Source organism: Chionomys nivalis, chromosome 3 (assembly GCF_950005125.1).
Source record: "Chionomys nivalis chromosome 3, mChiNiv1.1, whole genome shotgun sequence".
NCBI lineage: Eukaryota > Metazoa > Chordata > Mammalia > Rodentia > Cricetidae > Chionomys > Chionomys nivalis.
In genome coordinates, this window is record NC_080088.1 from 50,899,437 (window position 1) to 50,922,500 (window position 23,064).

The following is a 23,064-nucleotide window of genomic DNA, read 5'->3' on the forward strand; positions in this document are numbered from 1 at the left end:
GCCTGGTGTCTGCAATTTGACATTTTTCGGTTTCACCCATTATGCCACATGCCAAGGTCATAACTCTGTGGCTCCAGGTTGTAGTTTGATTTCTACCAGCCTCTGAGACTTTTGTCATTTTAGATGCATTTACTCCACATAATTATCAAAATTTAGTTTTGAAATTATGTTGGTATAAAGACAAATAAAATCTGGGTTAATGTTATTACTATATGCCATCAATATTTTATTTTTTTCTTCTGATATTTAAAGGAATTGATACATTTTCCTAGGTTTCTGAAAGTACCATTGATCCTAGGGGTTCCGAGCCTTCAGTGCTTAATGGATGACCTAGCTTTGCTGAAGTTATATGTTCTTGAGTACAGTTGTGCCATGGCACAGGCATAGAAGAAGTATTCTTTGGTCTATCTATTATTAATGATTTATCATTTTGGAGCAAGTGCCTCAATTCTACTTTTCTCTCACCATTTCTATCTTTTTGCAGAACAAATCCTTTCATATTACCTATAGTCCCACATTTTCCTTCTGCACAGTGGATATTTTAAGAATGATGAATCTGTCTGAGCTTGGAGATGCTGCAGCCTTCCTCAGAAGAAACACGGCTGACCCTCTGTTACAGTCTCCAGTCTTTGATGGTAAGACTTTTGTGGACACTGATGGCTTGAGTTCATATTATTACTTCAAGGTGGCATAACTATTTACTTGATTGCAATGAACCAGCAGTTCTGGAGACTAACTTATTTTGAATGGTACGCAAGCAAATGCTATGAATCTTTGAACAGCTGAAGAGGACAAAGTGTTCAGGCCAGGAATAGAAATTCCCAAGAAAAAAGAGGGTGGCTGGGAGGAATCCCAGTCCCATATCCCATTTATGAAGCTGTCAGACTAGTAGTCTTTTCTAGGAGATGTCATAGGTCCACCCTTTCTTAGACACCTCTCAATTATCAGTGAATCCTTGTTTCAGTGGGGAGAGGACTATGACTTGGCTGAAGGTTGGCTCTGCACACCGTGAAGAAGATAGGAAATGATGTTGGGAGGCCCGGAGGCTGGAGGTGAGAGTTGGTCTCTGGCTGTCTTCAGACCAACTCTCTTCCTGCTGTTGGAACCTAGGCCTCTGTCATAGGTCAGCAGGGTTTCTCTGCCAAGCTATAAGAAAGATCATTTACAGGAGGCTCACACTGGAATTTACAATTTCTTTGTGCTTAGGCAAGTCCAAAGGTTAATGAGGATTTAACTTCGAGAAAAAAAATGACCAAGTTCTACATTAAAATTTCCAAGTAAATATAACCTTAACCCCCATTCTTTTTTATATACCTGGACTGCATGACCACTTTCTGCATTTCAGCTAATTGGAGATTGAAAGTCAGAGTCACAGTGTGGCTTGGCATCAGGTCACCTACATGTCTTAATTCCAGAATTATTTAACAAGTGCACAATAAAAACTGAACTAAGAATTAGTCAACATCAGACTTCAATGTGACCAACTATAATTCAAACCGATTATGAAAGAAATTGCATTTCCATCACAGATCCACCAGTGCTGGATCAGCTCCCAGTTTCCCATCCTTGTATTTCATTAGTGTGATTGTATTTCAAAGTAGCTAATTATAATCCTTCAAATCAAATACAACAACAGAATAATCCCCAGAGTCAGAAGTGGCCATGCAGAAGCCTATCACAGGCAGTTAGGTAACTGAGACAAGATGGTGATAGTGCTACCAGGGAGAAAAATCAAAATTGGGCCAACACAGTAGAGATAATTGGATCATTCATTTAATAGAGTCAACATTATAAGTGATTACTTAAAATAGAGCAATCAACATAATCTCAATTAATTTTCTTAACATACAGTTCTTCTTTATGGATATTCACTGGCAACAAAAAGTTGAAAAATCACCAAAAGTTGTCTGTCTCCCTGAGCTAGGTAACAGTAGAGTTTGTGTTTAGAACTCAGGCCAAATGGAAACAGTTTGACAATGAGTGTATGGCCAGAAGTTCTGGCTTCCAATTCCCTGCTCTTGACCATCTACTGCTTTATAATTAGACTAAAGCATCATCTTAATGGGTCTTCTTTTTCTCAGCTGCCAAAGTTAGATGAACAGAAATCACTTGCCATGCCTACCCGCCTTCACTGCTGTTAGGACCAAATAATACTATCAGTTTGAAACTAAGTGTAGTAGAATGATACCCAGAAAAAAAGCCTAGAATGGCTGAGTGTCAGGGAGGAAGGCCAGTAGTTTTAGAGGTAAATATAAGAAAAAAAATCACTCCAGAATCAAATAAACAATTTTATACCAGAAGAGATTATCTGTTTAATAAGTCTACAAGTTTGAATATAGTATAGCTCCAATTTTATCTCATACAATAGAACAGAGACTCATAAAAAATGATACAGAGAAACAACCCTGGTCACTTTTAAGCTTGTGTGTTATTGGTTTTAATTTTTTTATACTTCTCAAGTTTTTTCTAGTAAATGTTGACCTTCTTCATATTATATGATATATTTAATTAGAGTTGGTTATCCCAGGGGAAATAATGTAGGAAAAATATCCTTCACTTATACATTTGAAAGTCAAGACCCAAAAAAGATGAAATAATTATTTTTAACTCATTACTAACAAGGACAGTACTAAATTGTAGATGACCCAATTCAAATGCATTTCTATCTGCATCTCAGCTGACCAAAAGGATAAAAAGGTTGACTTATTTCATCTATTTTATCTTTTAAAGAAAAGTTCCTTTCATGGACTGGGTCTCAGGGAAAGGCTTCTGAAAATTCTCCACTTCCTCTGTTTCCAGGGATGCCAAAACAAAGAGCTCATCATGGGGCAGAAGGTGAACCCTTCTTGAGAGAAACACCAGAGAAAGAAAAGTAGCTAAGCACTTGTTAAAAGAAGCATGAGATAATGGAGGAAAGCTAATTTAAGAGGAAGCTAATTTGATTGCTAGAGTCATTGTTCTAATTGCTGCTAATAATTACCTATGGCACTGTTGGCACTGTGGGCAAGTCTTATCCCATTCAGAGAGAGAGAGAGAGAGAGAGAGAGAGAGAGAGAGAGAAAGAGAGAGAGAGAGACAGACAGACAGACAGAGGGAGGGAGAATCATCAAATTTCTTTCAAGTGATATTTTGAAATACAGTCTTTAATATGCTAAATAGGTACTTTTCAAAATCAAATGTACTTTCATATACTAACATAAAAGCATCAGTGATTGCATAAAAGGGACAAAAATAATAAGTACAACACAAAACCAGTGTTAAAAATCATAAACAAGTAGAAAGGCAATGAAAACTGAGTTACAAAGCAATTTTCAGGGGAAATTGTTTGTAATTAGAGAAAAGGAGGAAGCAGTACATTGTAGATTGTCATAGCAAGAAAATAGTGAGCAACAAAGTACTATGCAGAGACAAAAACGGTGGGAGAAGAGAATGGTATCCAACTCATTGTCTCTCTTTGTAAACATTCATCCCCTGAATCACAGCCCATCTTTATGGAAAGCTGGTGAGGGCCACATGTCTGAACAAATGAAATATCTAAAACTTTTGTGTTGACCAAGATTTTCTGTCCCACCCGGTCCAGCAGCTGTTAAGTCTTAAAGAATCACACAGAGGTCTACATTAGTTATAAACTGATTGGCCCATTAGCTCAGGCTTCTTATTAACTAATTCTTATAACTTACATTAGCCCATAAGTCTTGTCTAAGTTAGCCACATGACTTGGTACCCTTTTCAGTGAGGCAGTCACATCTTGCTTCCTCTGAGGCCGGGTCACGACTACAGACTGAAACTTCCCTCTTCCCATAATTCTCCTTGCCCTGCCTCTACTTCCTGCTTGGTTTCCCACCTATAATTCCTGCATGGTTACTGACCAATCAGCATTTTATTAAAAATAATACAAGTGACAGGATAAAAGACCATTGTCCCACAGCACTTTTGTAACTCAGATATTAGCGATAATAGTAACCTAGTTATCATTCCCATTACTGTCCTAGATGAATGATGTTTTTGTTAGTCTTCTCCCCTCAACCTTTGTCCTATTTGGCTGAGAAACTCTTGTAGCATGCTAAGACTCATTTTCTTTGAAAAGCACATTTTCTATTCATCTTAAATGGTTACTTGCCTTGGGTGGAAGATAATTTTAATGAATCTAGAGAAGCTTCTCATGTATTCACACGACTTCTAACTTACTTTACCCGGAAGTATTTTTAAGGATTAATTACTCTTGTGGAAGGTTTCTTTATTCAGGGATAAGGCATTGAGTGAGGAGACAGAGAAGGAAAAATAATATATGATGGTAAACATGAGTCAATTTTAATATACAGCGAAGTAACTGATATTCTCCTTCAATCCCTTCTTCAATTTAGCATGCCATTCTTATACTGAATTTTTATTCAAAGATTAAAACATGACCTATAGAAACCCTGAAGTAGAAGTCTATTAACACACCAATTTACATAGATGTAACCAGATCATTTTTGAGTGCATCTTTTGCAGGGACCTGGGAAAGAGTGGAATGATCAGGAGTATATCCAAGGGTCTAGTGTTGTGGAGTTTAGGATGGTGTAGGTGAGTTTGGTAGACAGTTCTCTTATATGCTGGCAGACCTCTGCTTGCTGAGAATTTTATTATTCCTTTAAAACCATGCATGGGCAAACAGCCATGGTTAGCATTCATGTTTTTATATAACTTTCTGACTTCTTACATTGATGACTTAGCAGAAACAAGACTGCACCAGCATGAAAATGTCTGGTGGAGATTCCCTTAAGTACTGTAGTTATAACCCATATTTTCTCTCTAGGGAAGAAGAGGTGCTGGGTTCATGACTGGAAGAATGCTTATGTTGAGGCTGAGGTTAAAGAAAGTGATGCTGATGGAAAAGTAATTGTTGAAACCAGTGATGGAGAGGTAAAAAGGGCCTTATTCCTTTTGGGGTTGTCTATATTCTCTATCTAGTCAGGTTACAAGGTGTATCCTTTTCTCTAACACTGAGCCCATGGGGTAGGGCCTCATTCATGTTTAGGGTGCTCCTATCTTCCTACCCTTACCATCAAAGACCTAATGAAGGACATTGAATACTACCAAATAAGATGGTTATTGTGGAAAATACAAACTGTGAACTTCACAGTTTTTTCCACTTCTTTTGTCAGTGTTTCAAGTTCTTCCCTTTTTGTTCCCTCTCCATCTCTTCTTTCCTTCTCCCCCTTTCTTCCAGCAACATCTGCTGCTTATTTTCCTTGATACACAGTCTCAATATATGTCTTCTAGGATGATCTCTAGCTAACGATACTCTGTCTTGGAAACTAGCTGTATGTAGGATCAAGAAAAAGCCAGAGTGGAGACAGAGTTCTTATCTACAATGCACAAAGACCCAAACTTGATCTCCAGTGCTTTCAAGTGTTTTTTTTTCCTACTAGAAAAAGATGTGCGAGTCAAATGAAATCATTTCATATCATAACAAGCAAGAGATGGATAATGTCAACTTATGCTAAAATCTAGAGAAAGAGAATTAAAGGCTTAGATGGCAGAGGAAAGCTTGCAGTACCTAGGAAGCAAAGAGAGAAAGAGACAAATAGCACAGAGAGTAGGTTCATGCTTTAAAGTCATATTCACATGTTTCTAAGCAGGATCTACTATGGCCCAACCAGCTAGAAACTCATCAACAGATCAATGTGTTGATAAAGTTGATACCCTCATGATTTAATCACCTCTCAACAGTGTTGCTAATCAGAGACCAATTCTTCAAAATAGCTTTCTTGTAAACCATAATAGGAGTTTAATTTATTCACAGTTCTGAAACCTCAAGAGTATGGCACCAGTGTCAGCTCAGCTGGCAATGAAATGATGGGACTATATGTGTAAAAGAGCCATCACATAGCAAGACAGAAAGCAAAGAGGCTGGCACTTGACCAACAACATTTTTATGTGAACGGAGAGCCAGACGAGAACCATCTACTTTCTTCCAAGTGCTACAATCCCAGTATCCTAAACAAACCCTCTTTAGGTTGGACCTCTTTGATGTCCCACAGCACCTCTCCATTTTTCCATGCTAGAAATTAAGCTTCCAACAATGATACTATAGGGGGAGATTCCCAAATTATATTTCAAGCTGTAGCATACTCTACCTGCTCCCAATGATTTGATCTGTCACATAGTTCAAGATGTAATTCTATACTGGTCATTATTTCTTAAGTGAACAGCCACAAGGGAGCACATTATGGTGGGAACACATGCAGAGAAAATTGTCCCTTAATGGTCTGTAGGAAAAAAGTGTGAAGTGGGTGCTGGAGCCCCACAATAGCTTCAATACTCACAACCCCACAATTCCATGCCCTCAGTCATCCAAGGACCTACCTCTCTGTAGGTCCCAATTTTTAAAGGTTCTACAACCGCTCAGTAGTATCAGGTCTTTGGCACATGAGCCTTTGGGGAACGCTAAAGATTAAAAGTGTAACAGCCTTGGGTCACCTAAGGTGGATGGATGTTTGTTTACTTTGAAATATCTTTTAAATGCATATGAAAATGATATACATAGGGGAAATAGAAAAATGGATATTTGTGTGTGTGTGTGTGTGTGTGCGAGAGAGAGAGAGAAAGAGAGAAAGAGAGAGAGAGAGAGAGAGAGAGAGAGAGAGAGAGAGAGAGAGAAGGTCTCTCTATGTGGTACTGACTGTCCTAGAACTCCCTATGTAGATGAGGCTGATCTTGAATTTATCCTTGCTTTCCTAGTGCTGGGATTAAAGATATGCCACCAAACTTGGCTAAGTATGTATCCTTTACTTTTCCTGTTCTTTGCAGAGTCTGAGAATTAAAGAAGACAAACTCCAACAGATGAACCCTGTAGAGTTGGAAATGGTTGAAGATCTGTCGATGCTGCTTTACCTCAATGAAGCCTCTGTGCTTCACACTCTGAGGAGACGATATGACCAGTGGATGATCTACGTGTGTATATACTAGGAAAATCTCATTCTGGAACTCATTTTGGCTATGCACAACCTTTTCTGGTGATATTTTACATTAGTTCAAATATCCTTATATAAATATCCACTGAGAAGTAACTATCTCAACATTTCTGTAATTTTGTAATTTTATCTTGCCAACATGCATACCATTTCTCACAGAATATCATACTACATTGAAAGTATGAAGCCTAGAACCTGTTATGGAAAAATCCAAATGACATCTCAATTACTTATCTTCATTAAAAGTATTTCTGGAGGAAAATGAACTTGAGATGTTTCACTTCCAAGATAATTTTGTGTAAAGATAAAACCAGGGCATGCTTGTATTCATTTATACGACACTTAAGTGCACATGCACAAGTAGGCTGGCATTAGAAATGGATAAACACATATTCACATGCACACATTCCTGTCTGTGTAAAGAGATGAGCAATTGTTGGGCATTTCCATAGCATTCTTTATCAGTGTTTTCAGGAAAGAAAAGCTGAGGCTCTTATGTCTGTGATTTATGGTCACAATTATTGCCATGATTGTCAGATAGTTTGTGTATCATTTTAGCACTAGACTGCATGCTCTTTGAAGAAATCCTTGATTTTCCTATCAAATGCTCAATGAACACTTAAGTAATGAGTCATCTAATGAAAAAGATTAAAAAAAAAAAACCTGGGTGTGGTGGTACACGCCTTTAATCCTAGCACTTGGGAGGTAAAGGCAGGTGGATCTCTGTGAGTTTGAGGCCACCATGATATACACAGCGAGTTCCCAGACAAACAGGCCTATGTATGTAGTCCCTTTCTCAACAAATAAACAAACAGACAAAAGGTAAAAACACTCTATTTATGGGCAAGGAACACTGCTATGTCCAGATGCTGACAGAAATTGCTAAGCATGGACTTTGTGTTCCTATGTGTATAGATAACTACTGCTTTATGCATAGAGGTCCAAGAGTAGCATTAAGGATCCTTACACTGTGTAAGACACAGTGGAGGATAGTAGAGAAATCCCTCTGTTTGGAGGGCAGCATAACAAGCCCCTAGGAGAAAATGGGGTTATCTGCTTTTATGACATCCAGTCCAGTTGCTGAGGAATCAGTTTGTGCAGTCCCAGATGAAGATGGCTTTCTCCTTGCCCCACATTTCCCCTGTCTGTTTGAACTCCCTGAAGTTACCCTTCTATAAAATGGGACAGTAATGTCTGACTCTCTATATAAATTAGAGGATTAAAATAAAAAAAAAGTAGAGCAGGTAATAATTCAGTGCTTGTCACCAAACTAGCGTTTTAGAAACAAATTGATTTATCCTTAGTCATTATGCTTCTGTGGTTAGTTTCCCCTTCTCTTTCTTCTAAACCTATCAATTAGAAACAGTATTAGGCTGAGATTAGGCTAAGATAGTGGCGGTAGGGATCCATTATCATCATGACTGTGACACACAACTCTCCTAGTCTTTAATTATTTAGAGGAATTGTTTTAGTTCCTCTAAAGATTTGTCTCAAAACAAAATTGTCACTTAGTGGGTAGTTTAAAAGAATACCCATTCACGTGCAGTACTAAAGGACATTGGTCTCAAATTAAGTAAAACCAGTGGGGTTTTACTTCTTGTGGAGACTCTAGAGGAAAGGCTTTCTCCTCTGTTCTGATTTCTTAGTGCTACTGGTAGTCCTTGTGATGACTTACCTTAGTCTCATCAAGAGTTACATGTGGGTGCTCGAGAAATAGCTCAGTGCTTTAGAATACTTGCAGATTTTCCAGAGGAACCAGTTTCGTTCCCAGTAACAAACAATATGGAGGTTTGCAACCATCTACATAACTCCAGCTTTTGGGGGCCCATTGTCCTTTCTGACCTCGGCTGACACCAGGCACATATGCATGCGCATGCATTCATGCATGCAGCCAAGTGCTCATGTACATAAAGATAAAAATAAATCTTTCTTTAAAATTTACATCTGTCAAATATTTTAGCTCTTAGTGTATCTCCAGGAGATCTAGAGGTAATCCCAGATCTAACCCAGATCTGTATACTTCTCTTAGAAGCCCCTTCACGGGGATTCATATCTCTCCTCTTCCATCTTCCCTTATTAGTAAATACTTAAGCTTACATCGGAGGGGAAGTCTAACACACCTGTGAGTTCAGCCAGTCTGTTTTCTAAAATCCACTCTGATCTATCCTCAGACATATTCAGGTGTCTTCTGCGTGGCTATAAACCCTTACAAGTGGCTCCCAGTGTATCAGAAAGAGGTCATGGCTGCCTATCAAAGGAAGAGGCGATCTGAGGCTCCCCCTCACATCTTTGCTGTTGCCGATAGGGCCCTTCAGGATATGCTTCGCAGTGAGTAGCTGCCCTACAAAATGAAAAATGAAAACCTCTAACCCACGTTTTCTCCATGTCACCAAAGGACACTTAGGCATTGTGAGGCAAGCATGGCTTCATGGCTATCTCATCACTTGAAACCTCTGCTTCCATCAAGATAAAATGCAGACAACATAATATGGACCTCCAGTGGTAATGAGGGCAATAAATTTGTGCTTCAGAGTGAAAGAATCCATTTGTAGTGTTGAGACTGGAGGCTGGCCCAGAAAATGTCTCCTGCATATGTGTGGTCTTATTACACCAAACATCTGCTATATTGTCTGACACAAAAAAGCTAGTCTATAACCATTATTATGCTATGATTCTTAAAAGGCTAAAAAGTCAGCTATTGGTTATTCTTTATATTTAAGCAAGGACATAGACCTAGAATTTATATGTGCTGTGTCTGGTAAAAATAAGGATCTCTGTTTTATACTGTATCTTTGAAGGGAGGGGTTTGCAAGTGTAGATGAAACAAATCCTTCTCCCTGTTTCTAAGTTGAAACTATAGGTAAGAAAATTGTGAATAAATTCATTCCAATACATAAACTTCAAGGATAAGAAGTTCCTAGCATTTTCTTTCTTTTTTTTTGAAGGTGGAGAGAATCAGTCCATACTCTTCACGTAAGTGTTTGTCTCATTTTTCTTTTCTATGTTTGTTGTAAAATGAGAGTAAAATTTGTCAACTTTGACTTGTTTAATCTTTAGATACAAAATGCATTCCAGGTAGGAAAAGATACTCTGCAAGTAGTCATAGCACTTCAGTGAGTTCTGTAAATAGAGTTTAAGGAAATCTGCCTCTATCATTTAAAGAGACTCCTTAAAACTATACTGTACAAACAGGTTTAGTTCCCTTTCAGAGAAGGGGCCTCCAGTCTGGCAAATGATCAACTTCTCTATGCTGTCTAATTAAGCAGAGAGGTGTAGGCAGAGGCTATTTGTCCATTTCCAGGCCACCCAGACCCGAAATAATCAAACAGAAACTATTAATTAAAACACGGCTCAGCCCATTAGCTCAGGCTTCTTATCAACTAACTCTAACATCTTAAATTAACTCATTTCTATTATTTTGTATTTTACCATGAGACTCCATGGTTTACAGGTAAGGTTCCAGGGTGTCTGTCTCCTTTGGTGGCCACATGGCATCTCTTCGATTCTGCCTACTCTCTTTCTATATCTCTTTCAGTCTGGCTATATTCCACCCTGCTGTAGGCCAAAGCAGCTTTATTCATTAACCAATAAAATCAACACATATACAGAATGACATCCCACATCAGAGAAGCTCTACTAATGCCCATAGAATATGCCCATGAAACACTTAATTTGCTGCTTTGGGTAGCCATGGTACAATACATATGGTAAAACATAGTGTATCTTTGGAGGATAACAAAAGAGGGTGAAGAGGACCTCAGGAAACCTTATTGAAGGTTCATTTTGACGGAAAGAGCAGCGTGTGGGCACGGTAAGGTGAACAGGTGGCTGAGACCCAACTACCATGAGACCCAACTAATATGACATGCTCAAGTCTGTAATCTTTTGCTAAGATGATACTACATTGTGTAATTCCCTCTTTTGGTTTCTGTAACCTTAAGGGGATCATAGGCTTCAGAATTGTAGAGCAAAGTGGCTAGTTCAAATTCAAATCTATGTTCTTTGTAAATAGCATGGGCTGCCTTCTGGATTTTATGTACCTAAAGGCAGGCTTGAGCAAACGTATTTGATTATCAAAGGGGAAGGAGAGAACTCAAGTGTAACATCCCAGTGAAAGATTGGCAGGTCATTATCTAAGATAAGGGTTGAATATGATCAGAGCTGGCTAACTTTCATTACAATGATCATTAGAACCAGTTAACCATTTTTTTTTTCTCAATTTCAATTTCACAGAGGAGAATCTGGTGCTGGGAAGACTGTCAACACCAAACTGACTATTCAGTATTTTGCCACCATGGCAGCCATAAGTGAGACCCAGAAAAAGTTGGTGAGTGTCCATAACATCTTGAACAGTGAGGTGACCTCATCTACTGAGACATGGAGATTCATCCTTGACCAGTTATGGAGAAGAAGGATTAACTCTGCTCTCTGCCACCTTTTCATGCATTCCATGACATGGAGCTACTCATGAACACAGAGTGTCTTCCCACCCGAATAACCCAGCTTGGAAAAATCAAACTAATTTAGACAATCACTCATTGAGACTCCCTTTCTAGATAACTAGGTTGTATTAGATGAACAGTTAAAATCAGCCATCACACTTGGTAGTTTTAAATTCACCTCTAGCTTCAAAATGAGCATTAGTAATAATTTGGAAGTAATTCTTCCAAATCAAGTAAAATTAGGTGATGTTGAGTGGTACTCAGAACCATCTGTAACCATGAGAGCTGTTAACACTTTTCATCAGACCATGTCTGACCTTGTCACTTTGCATTTTCAGTTCAGTGTTGGGTATCACCAGCTGTTTTTTGTTGTAACAAGTAAGAAATATACCAAAATATAGACTTTGCTCAAATTTTAAACCATAAAACATTTCCTTTCCCATCACCTCATTCCTGAATTCGCTTGATATCTGTAAGCATCTGTGAACTCTGTTTTTTCCTACATAAAACTTTGTTTCAGTGTGTATTTTAGTCTTGTCATTGGTATGGATTAGTTGGTTTTATCTTGACATTGAGTCTTATGATGTTACATGATGTAAAGTAACATAAAACAAAACATAACATGTACAGCAGGTTATGGAAACCCTTGCTTATATAGGCTTTTATAATCCTTTGAAAGGCAATAGATACATATTATTCAGAGTGAAATAGTATGAATACATTGTATATTCTTGACCATCATATACTATATAATTAGTCCTGTGAAACAGGTCTTTGAAGGGGAATTTATAAAATCAATGTAGCTCTGAATTGATGTGGAAGTAGCTGGTCTTTCACGATCACCCTGTGTAGACAGTCCATATTCTTGAATATGCATGAGTTCAAATTCACAATCAATACCATTACTAGTCATTGCTTGATGACACCTTCTAGATTTACCTAGGAATAATGTAAGGAAACTATGAATTAATAATGCCAAGAAACAGATGTATTATCCTAAGACAAATTTCTAGTTCTTTTCTGTTTGTTAGTAAACATTTTCTTTATTCACTTGGACTCAAACAAAAATGTTACAAACCACCTAAATGTTTTCTTAGGAGAAATTATATGAAACCACTATCTTTCATGCTTCCATTCTTCTGAATCTGCTTCCAAATAGTGTTTTATTATGTTTGGAAACTATAGGCTGCTAGTCATTGTGGCAGAAATGAGGCTAGATTTGCATTTGGGGAGTTTGCTTCAGTGTGGAATCCTGGTAAACCTTAGTCAGCTATGCTTGTCTTCCATGCTTTTTAGGGGATTTCAGAAGGTCTAATTGTACAAATGAATCCTGTCTTGGAAGCATTTGGAAATGCCAAAACTCTGAGAAACGACAATTCTTCTCGTTTTGTAAGTAGTATGATAACATCTCAAATCTATAACTTTTAGACTATCATAAAATTTGTGTCTGAGTACCTTGGTAACAGAATTCTAGAACAAGACTTTTGAATCAACTTTATCATGTTGTGATATTCCTCAAAAAGGTTATTTTTTCAAGATAAGGCCAATTAAAACAACTCATGTCTGTGTATCTTTTATTTGGAAGAGTCCATTCTAGTTATCTTAACACACATTTCCTTACCCTTATTGTAGGGAAGCACACGTAGCAAGATATAATAACACTTAATATGTTCTTACATTTTAGAGATTTGAAATTATTTATCCTTAATTTCCTGTATATGGAAGTCAATTTAGTCACTATTTCATAACTCTCTTAATTATTCTTTCTGCTCTTGCTTATGAGCCTCCTTTTCCTGCATATTAACCAGAGAGTTTTTAACATTGAACAAGGTGCTTCAATGTGCTTTTTTGATAACAAGATATTGCATGATGGAAGAAAACACTTGGTTTTAAAAATCAAGTTTTACAAAACCATTTTATGCCAAGAATGAGTGGTAGGAAGCCACTATATAAATGAAGAAAAACTGAAGAAAGCTTCCTGTTTGAATATCTGAGCCTAACTATATAATAGACTCAGGCTAATTGCCTAGTTTCTGACCAAAGACTAGTAATACAACATTCTTGTTTATATTGATTTGCATACACTTGTACATTAAACAATTGCTATTTGAAGGTTTTTTAAATACTGGTGCATGTTTTCTGAAATATGAAAGACAGGAATATAGAATACAGAAGAAAAGAGGAAAAACTTTAAAGGAAGAGTAAGGTTTGGGGATGTAGCTAAACAGTGGGCACTTGCTTGGCATGTGTGAGAGTCCAGGAGAGATAGATAGAGAAAGCACACACACATATAGACAGGGAAAGACAGAGAGTGACACACACACAGAGAATATGAAATAAAATGAAGGAAAAAGAAAGGGAGGGAAGTAAAGGAAATTAAAGAATGAACAAGAAGCAGATGAAAAAGAAGGAAAACAAGGATAAGGTTGGAAGGACAGATAGGAAGAAACAGACAAAAGAAAAAATTTGATAAATGGAAGGAAAAAGACAAAATCCAATAAAAAATAAGAAATCAAGATAGGTTTTAAAAATTAATACCTGGTGTGCATGCATTCATATTGATTTTTCACATATGTGTGTCCATATATGCATGCATATGGTTGCCTGTGTAGCTGCCATTGTGTTGTGTGTTTTAATGTACTAGCTCAGTCCCCGGTTGTAGCCATTCTTCCTTTCAAGCTGGAATGATGTTTTGCCGTGGTGCCCCCTGGCATGTGAGGACGTCAGACAAGCCATTTTTCACTCCCATGTTCTCATACCATAAACTGTGAGTGTCACTGTAGCTGGCATTCTGACCTAGATACTGTCAGGATGGGGCATCCTTTATGCCTTGCTGTATTCTTCTTTTAGGTTTTAATTAAGAAAGAAGAAAGTGGAAAAATCAAGGTGTATTTTGAGACATAAGCCATAGAAAAACCCCTCAGTCTACTGAGTACACATGAAATGAACCCCTAGCCTTTTGTCTATCCCTCAGTCTTGGTTTATGTTCCCTTTTCTCTTACTCCCTAAACTACAACAAAAGTGGCTTTTCTTTTGATTCCAAAATACTTCAAATGCTCCTTTGTTAGAGTTCTTGAGTAGCCATGTATCTTCTGGACCGTGTTTAGTTTTGTTCAATAAGGTGTCTAGTTCCTCATGGGTTCCTTAGACCATAGCAGATAGTCACTGACTACTGAGTGCATGGCTGAACATGCGAGGAAATTCTACATTCCTCCTTTTCAAAGAAGATGGCTGGGGTCACATAGTTTCTGCAGTGCACATGAAAACACGCTGGACACTGTCAGCACTGCTGTAGTCTTGCTTATCAGTGTAGCTCTCTCTAGAAGAGTGGTTCTCAACCTTCCTAATGTTGTGATCCTTTAATACAGTTATTTATGTTATGATGACCCCCACTACAAAATTATTTTTACTACTACTTCTTAATGGTAATTTTCTAATGTTATGAATTATAATGTAAATATCTGATATACAGACTATCTGATATGTGACTTCTGTGAAAGGGTTGTTCCACCCCCAAAGGGTTGTGACCCACAGGTTGAGAACCTCTGCTCTAGCCATTATCTTATCCTTATCATTTCAACCCCGTCTTGCATTTTATTTTTCAATCTTTGGAGTATGTAGTCGCTTTGAGGATACTGTACACAATGAAACCATTGCAGCTGTTCAGCAAGTTTAGATGGGACATTGTGTTCTGTTTCTACCTAGGGAAGACTCATCAGGATGTATTTTGATACAAGAGGCACACTGTCATCTGCAGATATTCAGATTTGTAAGTAGCCGTTGCACTCTCTGGTTGCTTCTCTTTTAAGATTTGTAAGAATGTTGAAGCATGAGTCTTTATTCATTTTCAATCCTCCTAGATTTTCTAGAAAAATCCCGGGTAGTTTATCAGCAGCCTGGAGAGAGGAACTACCATATCTTTTATCAGATTCTGTCTGGAAAACAAGAACTTCGGGGTAAGTTTTAGATTGGAGCCCTCACTTATTCTAGAAAAAGACAAAGAGATTCCAAGGAATGGAGAGTACTGTTCTAGTAAGTCTCTTAGTAGTTTTAGACCACAGTTTATTCATCCTACAGTGGGAAATTTGGGTACTTATATAACCAATGAGGTAGAATAAATGGCAACATTGTTTTTTAAATTTTGTGTCAAAAGCAAGAAGATAATTTGCAGTGAGTAAAAATGCCTTGGCAAGGTTAAGTGTGTGTGTGTGGGGGGGGGAGAGAATGAGAGAGGAGGAGAGGAAGAGCAAGAGGTAATTTAAGGCCTTTAGTGTTTATTTTTTTGAGTTATAGATAAGAGGTCAGAAGAGAAAGACACTGTTGTAACCAATGGGAATTTTATCAAAATAAAAAGTACTAAGGTACATGGCTTTGAATACGAAAAACAGATAGGGAAACCAGATAGAGTCAAAAATCAAGGGTGTTTTCTAAAGCAAGAACCGTATATAAGGGCCAGGAGAGGACAGATGAAGACCAGAAGTAGACTACAATCTGACTAGATTAGATCTACTTAGAGGAATGTGCCAAAGTTATCATGGTAGTTTCTGCATACAAGGAGGTGAGCATATGCATGAATGTGTTTGGTGCTATAGAGGGTAAGTGGGATAATAGCAGGACATTAATTTTTTTGATGTCAGTGTATAGGATGATTTACCCTAGTATGATGCTATGGTATGTGTGTAGAAAAGTTTAGCCTGGTACGGTGTTATGGAGGCACTGACATTAGAGAGGAGAGATTGCAACCGTACTAGACTGAAATGATAAGACAGTTAGCTAAGATAGTGTCTATGGGAAGTGGGGAGTGAGTTCATGTAAGAAAAGATAGGTCTTGACTTAAATAAATTGAAGGTAGGAATGAGGGAGAGTGAGTAAACATCTTCAGTTTTTATGATTTGATGTGGATAACTGAGCAGAAATAGGAAAACAGATTTATGGGCTAATGAAGCACATTTCATATATTAAGTTCACTAATATTTATTGTATAACTACTAGTCAACAGACAGTACTATTTAATCACAAAGGCTAGAGTGAACTCACCATTCTTTGTTTTCTTTATCTCACATTCTACATTAAGATATGGGCACAAATCAACATACAAAGAAATATACAATTTAGGATTAGTGGTAAATTTAAAAGCAAAATAAAGACTGATGGAGGGCGAGAGAATAAGATTTGATTGATCTGTTGGTGATTAACTAGGTTTTAGATAAAATAGCTAGACAATTTATCTCTTGGGAAGGCTCTATTTCTGCAGATATCTAAATGAGTGAGTGAGTGAGTATCCAGAGCTTTCCAGAAACTACAACTCAGTGGAGTGAATGATGAGTGCAAAGGTCCTGAAGGCTGGTTGTATTTGCTTATTGCAATAGGAAGTGGCAGGGTTGGTAGGAGAGTGGAAAGGCTGATAAAGGGCAGGCTGGCAGGACTAGATCATGTGGCAAAAGGCAGGACTTGACTATAATAGACTGAGTGTAGGAATATAGGAATTCACTTAAAATGAATGCTATTTTAAATGTTATGGGAAGTCATTGTAAGAGAAGGATGACAAACTGGGTTTGTGCCATTTGAGGAAGCTATTGAGGACAGCCATGTACCCATAGGAATGAATATTGGTTGAAAAGGCTAATCTAGGTCAGCAAACTTATGGGAACAGTTCCCCCATTTATTATTTTAGATCAAGAATGGCATAAATCTGGCAGTGCTTTGACTGCTTAGTTTTCAGGTCCTATATGCCTTCACCATGTGGGAAAAGTGTACAAAATGGGCAATTACATTCACTATGTGTTTGTTGGTGATATGTAAGAAGTACTTGTTTGCCACACCTAAATCTGAAAGAGAATTGTGTGTGTGTATGTGTGTGTGTGTATGAGAGTGCATGTGTGTGTGTTGCTGAGGATCAAATGTGGACCCCACACATGCTAGGCAAGTGCTTTACCGCTGACTTTCATTCCCAGATATAAGGGACATAAAATCCTGCCCTGTGACAGGCACTGACACAGTGTCTAATATAGGAAGCAGTTATGGCCTCACATGTTTTAGGGTCATCTACGATTACTAATATGCAGAACCACTTGAAGTCTTTGGACTTTTCTGGAAAACTCATACTCATCCTGAATTCAATTATCTTGCTGAGTTTTGGGGGCCACTCAGATAGACTATTGTACAATAGTTGACATTTGGTAATCCAAGTTGGATATTGTTGATTGCCTTGGTTTAGCTCCCACTATCACTGGGGAGAATTTTGAAAATATCCAAGTATTCTTCTATATGATACTTACAAAAGCAGAAGTTGAGAGCATCCAGAGTATTAATATGAGATGGAACATCTTAATAGCTCTTCTAAATTCTGAGAATTTGCTTGCATTACCGAAAATCAAGCATGAAAACTCACAGCAGAGCCTGAAGGAGCCTGGAAGTGAGGTAGTGTATTAGCCTTGGGTGAGCCTCATCTTACATCTACATAGTCATGGAGTCCTTCTTCCCTGCTTCCTGTTATAGTGTGTTGTGTCTTCAGTAGTAGGGCTCATTATCAAGTTCTAGGGGGTCACCAAGAGGAATGGCAAGAGCCTGTATCACTTTGGGGAGCCCTGAGGCTACCAGAACTTAAAACTCCTAAGGAGGTATCTTACTGCAGATCTTTGGTTTCCGCTTAATAATTTGTGGCTACAGTAAATAGTGTTCTAAGGTAATACAGGCATCTCTCTTCAAAACATTTTTAAAAAGTATAAACTGTGTTTTTAAATTTGGTTATGAGATAGTAGGTTTTCGTGTTTTTTCTCATAGCTCTTTCTTTTAGGTTAACCGTTTCCTACTCTCTTCTCTCCCAAGTCCTTTCATGATCCTTCCCCTCCCACTTTGGCATAGTACCTCTCTACTTGTATATTAAGATACCCCCAAGGCCTCTTTCTATTTTCCTGACTTCTCTCTATACTGCAATTTGAGCATACAAACTTAGCCATCCAAAGCTAGTATCCCCTATAAAGGAGTATATGTAACATTTGTTTTTCGGTGACCTAATCACCTCACTCTATGTACCTTTCCCAGTTCTATCCACTTACTAGCAAGTTTCATTTTTAATTAGATATGAACAAAATACTGTTGTGTATGTATATCACATTTTTCGTTACTCATCCTTTAATTTATGGACATCTAGAATGATTCCATTTTATAGATACTGTCAATACAGCAACAGTGAACAGAGAAAACCAAGTGTCTCTGCAATATGTTTATCCATTCCTTTGGTATATGCCCAAGTGTGATAGAGCTGAGTCATGCAGTAGATCTATCTTCACCTTTCTAAAGATCTCCACACTAATTTCTATAGTGTGAATATGTTTGCACTCCTACCCGCAGTGGATGAAGGTTCCCTTATTCTCACATCCTCACCAGTATATACTGTCATTTCTTTCCTTAATTATATAGTCAGCCACTCCAACTATGGTAAGATCAATACTCAAAGTGGTTTTAATTTGCACTTCACTGATGCCAGAGCACCCTTTAAAATGTTCTTATGACTTTCTGAATTTCTTTGGTATCTTTTGTAATGGATCACTACTCATATATAATTCTATTTATTTGGGTCTTTTCTTTCTGTTTCTTAGCTAATACAGCTAAAAATTTGTCAATCTTGCTTATGCTTTCAAAGAATCAACTCTTTATCTCATTGACTTTTTTGTATTGTTTTTATTTCTTTCAATTTCATTAATTTTGCCCTGGTTTTGTTTATGTCTCCCCATCTACTAGTTTTGAGTTTTAGTGTTTATTGCTTTACCAAATTTTTGAGGTACATCTTCAACTTATTTATTTGTGATTTTATATTTTTTAATGTTTTTTGTATATACTTAAAGCTATACATTTCCTGGCTAAGACTGGTTCTTTGTAGTCAAGGGATTTTAATATATAGTGTTTTCATTTTCATTAAATTCCAAGAATTTTTAAGGTTTCCTTCTTGATCTATATATAATTTTTGAATGATCTATATATCATTCAGTTGTATTTTATTTAATCTCCATAAGTTTGTGCATTTTCTGGTGTTTCCTTTGGTATTGATTACAAACTTTATTCCATTATAATCAGTAAGAACATATAGATTTATTTAAATTTTCCTAAATTTATTAAGATTTTATTTGTGTTCTATTATGTTTTCATTTTAGAGAAACTTTTATGGGATGCTGAAGGAAAATGTATATTTTTTCGTGATAGGGTAGGATATTCTGTAAATACCTGTTAGTTTTATTTGCTCTATAACATAATTTAACTCTGATGCTTATTTATTTTTGTTTTGATGACCTGTCCATTGGTGAAAGTTGGGTACTAAATTTACTATTACTGTGTTAGGGTTAATTTGTGACTTAATGCCTACTAGTGTGGGTTCTTTCTTTTTTTATTAAATTGAGTTCACTTAAGTTGGATGGCATAGGCTTAGAATTGTAATGTCTTCTCAGTGGATTGTTCCTTTGATCAGAACTAGGTGACCTTCTTTACCTCTTCTTATTTGATTTGGGCTGAAGTCTATTTTGTAAGATATTAGAATAGTGATGTCTGTTGGTTTCTTGGTCCCATTTGCTTAGAATTTCCATCTTTTCATTCTAAGGTAGTCTTTATCTTTGAAGATGAGGTATTTTTCTTATAAATAGCAAAGAGATGGATCCTGTTTTTTTTAAATCTGATTGCTATCTTCTGTCTTTTCATTGTGTAATTGAGGACATTAATAGTCAGAGTTAATATTGAAATATGTACTTCAATTGCCATTATTTTTTTTTGATTTTGTAGTATTTGTTTTCTTAGTTATACTAAGTCATACTTTGCAAAAATTTTATCCTGGTAACGTCTTGAATGTGCTTACTGTCTTTAGTCTGAGATATTCTTCTACTCTTCTCTGTAGAGCTGACCTTGTGGTCAGAAACTTCTTTAGCCTGCTTATATCATGGAAAATTTTCTTTCTCCTTCAATTATGTTGAATAGTTTTGGTAGTAGTAGTAATCTTGGTTAATATCTTTGTTCTTTCCAAACGTGACTTTGTTACTATGATCTCTTCTGTCTTTCAAATTTTCCATTAAGAAATCAACTATTATTCTGATGGACATGCCTTTATATATGGCTTGTATCATTTCTCTTGAAGCTTTCAATAATCTTTCTTTGTTCTTAAAGTTTTAATATGACATGAAACTTTCTTTTGTGGTTCTGTCTGATAGTCTCTCTGTCTTATTTCTGAATTGGCATCTCTTTCCTTAGATTTGGGAAGTTTCATCTATGACTCCATTGAAGATACAGTCTGTGCCTTTGATCTGGAGATTCTTTTCTTTCTTTTTTTTTTTTGAAAAAAACCCTGTATATTAATTTTACAACATGGTGACAGTTTTCCCTCCCTCTCCCCTTCCCACCTCCTCTTTCTCCTCTGTTCCCACCACCAATCCACTTCACTCTCCCTCTGTTTAGTTCAGGAAAGGGCAGGTCTCCCATGAGTATATCAAGTTGCAGTAAAACTAAGCACTTTCCTGTGTATTAAGGCTAGGCAAGAAAGGAAGCAGAGTCCCAAAAGCCTGTAATAGAATCAGAGACAGTCCCTATTTTCAGTCTTAGAAGTCTCACAAAAGAACCAAGCTGCACAACTCTAACATATATGCAGAGTGCCTAGATCACGCCCATGTAGGCTGCCTGGTTATCAGTTTAGTCTCTGTGAGCCCCTATGAACCCATGTTAGTTGATTCTGTGAGTTTTCTTGTGGTATCTTGAAACAATGAAAGCCAGAAGGTCCTGGTAAAGCATTATGAAGACACTAAGAGACTAGGGATGCTAGCCCAGGCTACTATGCCCAGCAAAAGTTTCAATCACATAGACAGACCAAAAAAGGTATTCCATGACAGAACCAGATTTAACCAATACCTAACCACAAACTCAGTCCTACACAAAGTACTAGAAGTAAAATTCCAACCCAACAAAGTTAGTTATATCCACAAAAACACCAACAATAGATGATCTCACAGCAGCAATTCCTAAAGAAGGCTGGGAGGATTTTAATGTTTGCTTCTATTTCCTTAGAGGTTATTAGTCTGTTTGAACTTCTTATATGATATTGATTTAACTTTGGTAAGTGGTATCTATCAAGACATTTGTCCACTTCTTTTAGATATTCTAACTTTGTGGAGAACAGGTTTTTGAAATATAACCTAATGCTTCTCTGGATTTCTTTGAGTCTGTTGTTATAAACCCCTTTTTGTTTCTGATTTTGTTGATTGGGATATTCTCTCCACCCTTTAGTTAGTGTGGATAAAGTTTTCTTCATTTGTTGATTTTTTTTGAAGAACCAACTCTTTGTTTTGTTGATTCTTTGTCTATTTCTATTTTATTGATTTCAGTCCTCAGTTTGATTATTTCCTGCTGTCTACTCCTCTTAGGTGTGTCTGCTTTTTATTCTAGGGCTTTCAGGTTTGCCACTAAGTTGCTAGTATGAGAGCTCTCCAAATTATTCATGAAGACCCTTAGTGTTTGTAACTTTCCTCTTAGCGCTGCTTTCATTGTGTTCCATAAGTTTGGGGATGCTGTGCATTCATTTTTATTGAATTCTAGGAAGTCTTTAATTTCTTTTTTTCTGCCTTGACCCAGTGGTAACTCAGATGAGTTTGTAGTCTTTCTGTTGTTGAACTCCAGCTTTAACCCACGGTGGTCTGATAAGGTACAAGGAGCTATTTCAGTTTTTTTGTAACTTTTGGGACTTACTTTGTGGCTGAGTTTACTGAATTATCCAATTTATTGGAATTTATTTTTGTTCATGCCTATACATTCATTTCTCTATTTTATTGTGTTCTAAAGATTCTGAATGCTCTATTTATAAAATTTAGAAACTTATTATTTCCCTTGATGGGATTATACAACTTCTTTACCCTGTTTTCAAGTTTTAATATTTTATCTTCTATGTCATCTATTCTGTTGATAGTGATTCTGCTGAAATTTTTTAGACTTCTTCATGATTTTATTTCCGGATTAATTTTAGTTTGTGCTTTCTTCATTATCTTTAGTATTTCTATCTCTTGTATTTACTTGAACTCAGCAGGAGTTTATGTCCTTTTTTATTTAATTTAGTTGTTTACTGATGTCTTCTTTGGATTCTTTGAGCTCTTTGAAAATGTTTGTAATTGTTTTTTCAAATTTTGTATCTGAAATTTTGTCTAAGTTTTTCTCATTAGGGACAATTATTACTGTATTTATAGTTTGGGAAAGAGATACATTGGGAAAGATAATTTTCAAAAATTATTATTGCTGTGTTTCTGTGATGGAAACTAAATATTTTTGGTTAGGTTATTATTAGTTGTGTCTACTGATGAGTTTTTTGTTTACCAGGTTGAAGTCTTCTGGTGGAATGGAAGACTTAGACTAGTCCTGAGGGATAGAACCAATGGTAGTCAGTCTCTTGCTGGGTGTTGTGAGCCATTGGAGAGTATCCTGAAGAAGGAGAACAGTTTGGACAGCTTGGGAGAATGGTGAGGAGTGGTTCTGAAGGGGATAGTTCTCTTCTGGAGTCTGACCAGAAGTATAGTCTGGGTTCCTCCAGAGAGATCCAGATAGAAGGAGCAAAGTCTAGGGTGAAAATGAGTTGGGTCAGTTACCAATGCCTTACCACAGGTAGAATTCATGCCACCTGGAGAGTCTGGAGAATCTGAGAC

General features: G+C 37.0%; 1 protein-coding gene across 1 annotated transcript in view; it reads left to right on the forward strand.

Moving 5' to 3' along the window:
* Positions 1-550: 550 nt before the first annotated feature.
* The window catches only part of Myh15 (myosin heavy chain 15), a 129,694-nt gene continuing 107,180 nt past the window's right edge, over positions 551-23,064 (forward strand). Inside the window, exons 1-9 of the mRNA XM_057765443.1 lie at positions 551-635; positions 4,799-4,905; positions 6,796-6,939; positions 9,131-9,287; positions 9,905-9,932; positions 11,193-11,286; positions 12,698-12,790; positions 15,107-15,170; positions 15,262-15,357. Coding sequence (XP_057621426.1) covers positions 551-635; positions 4,799-4,905; positions 6,796-6,939; positions 9,131-9,287; positions 9,905-9,932; positions 11,193-11,286; positions 12,698-12,790; positions 15,107-15,170; positions 15,262-15,357 — 868 coding nt within the window. The remainder of the gene's footprint in view (positions 636-4,798; positions 4,906-6,795; positions 6,940-9,130; positions 9,288-9,904; positions 9,933-11,192; positions 11,287-12,697; positions 12,791-15,106; positions 15,171-15,261; positions 15,358-23,064) is intronic.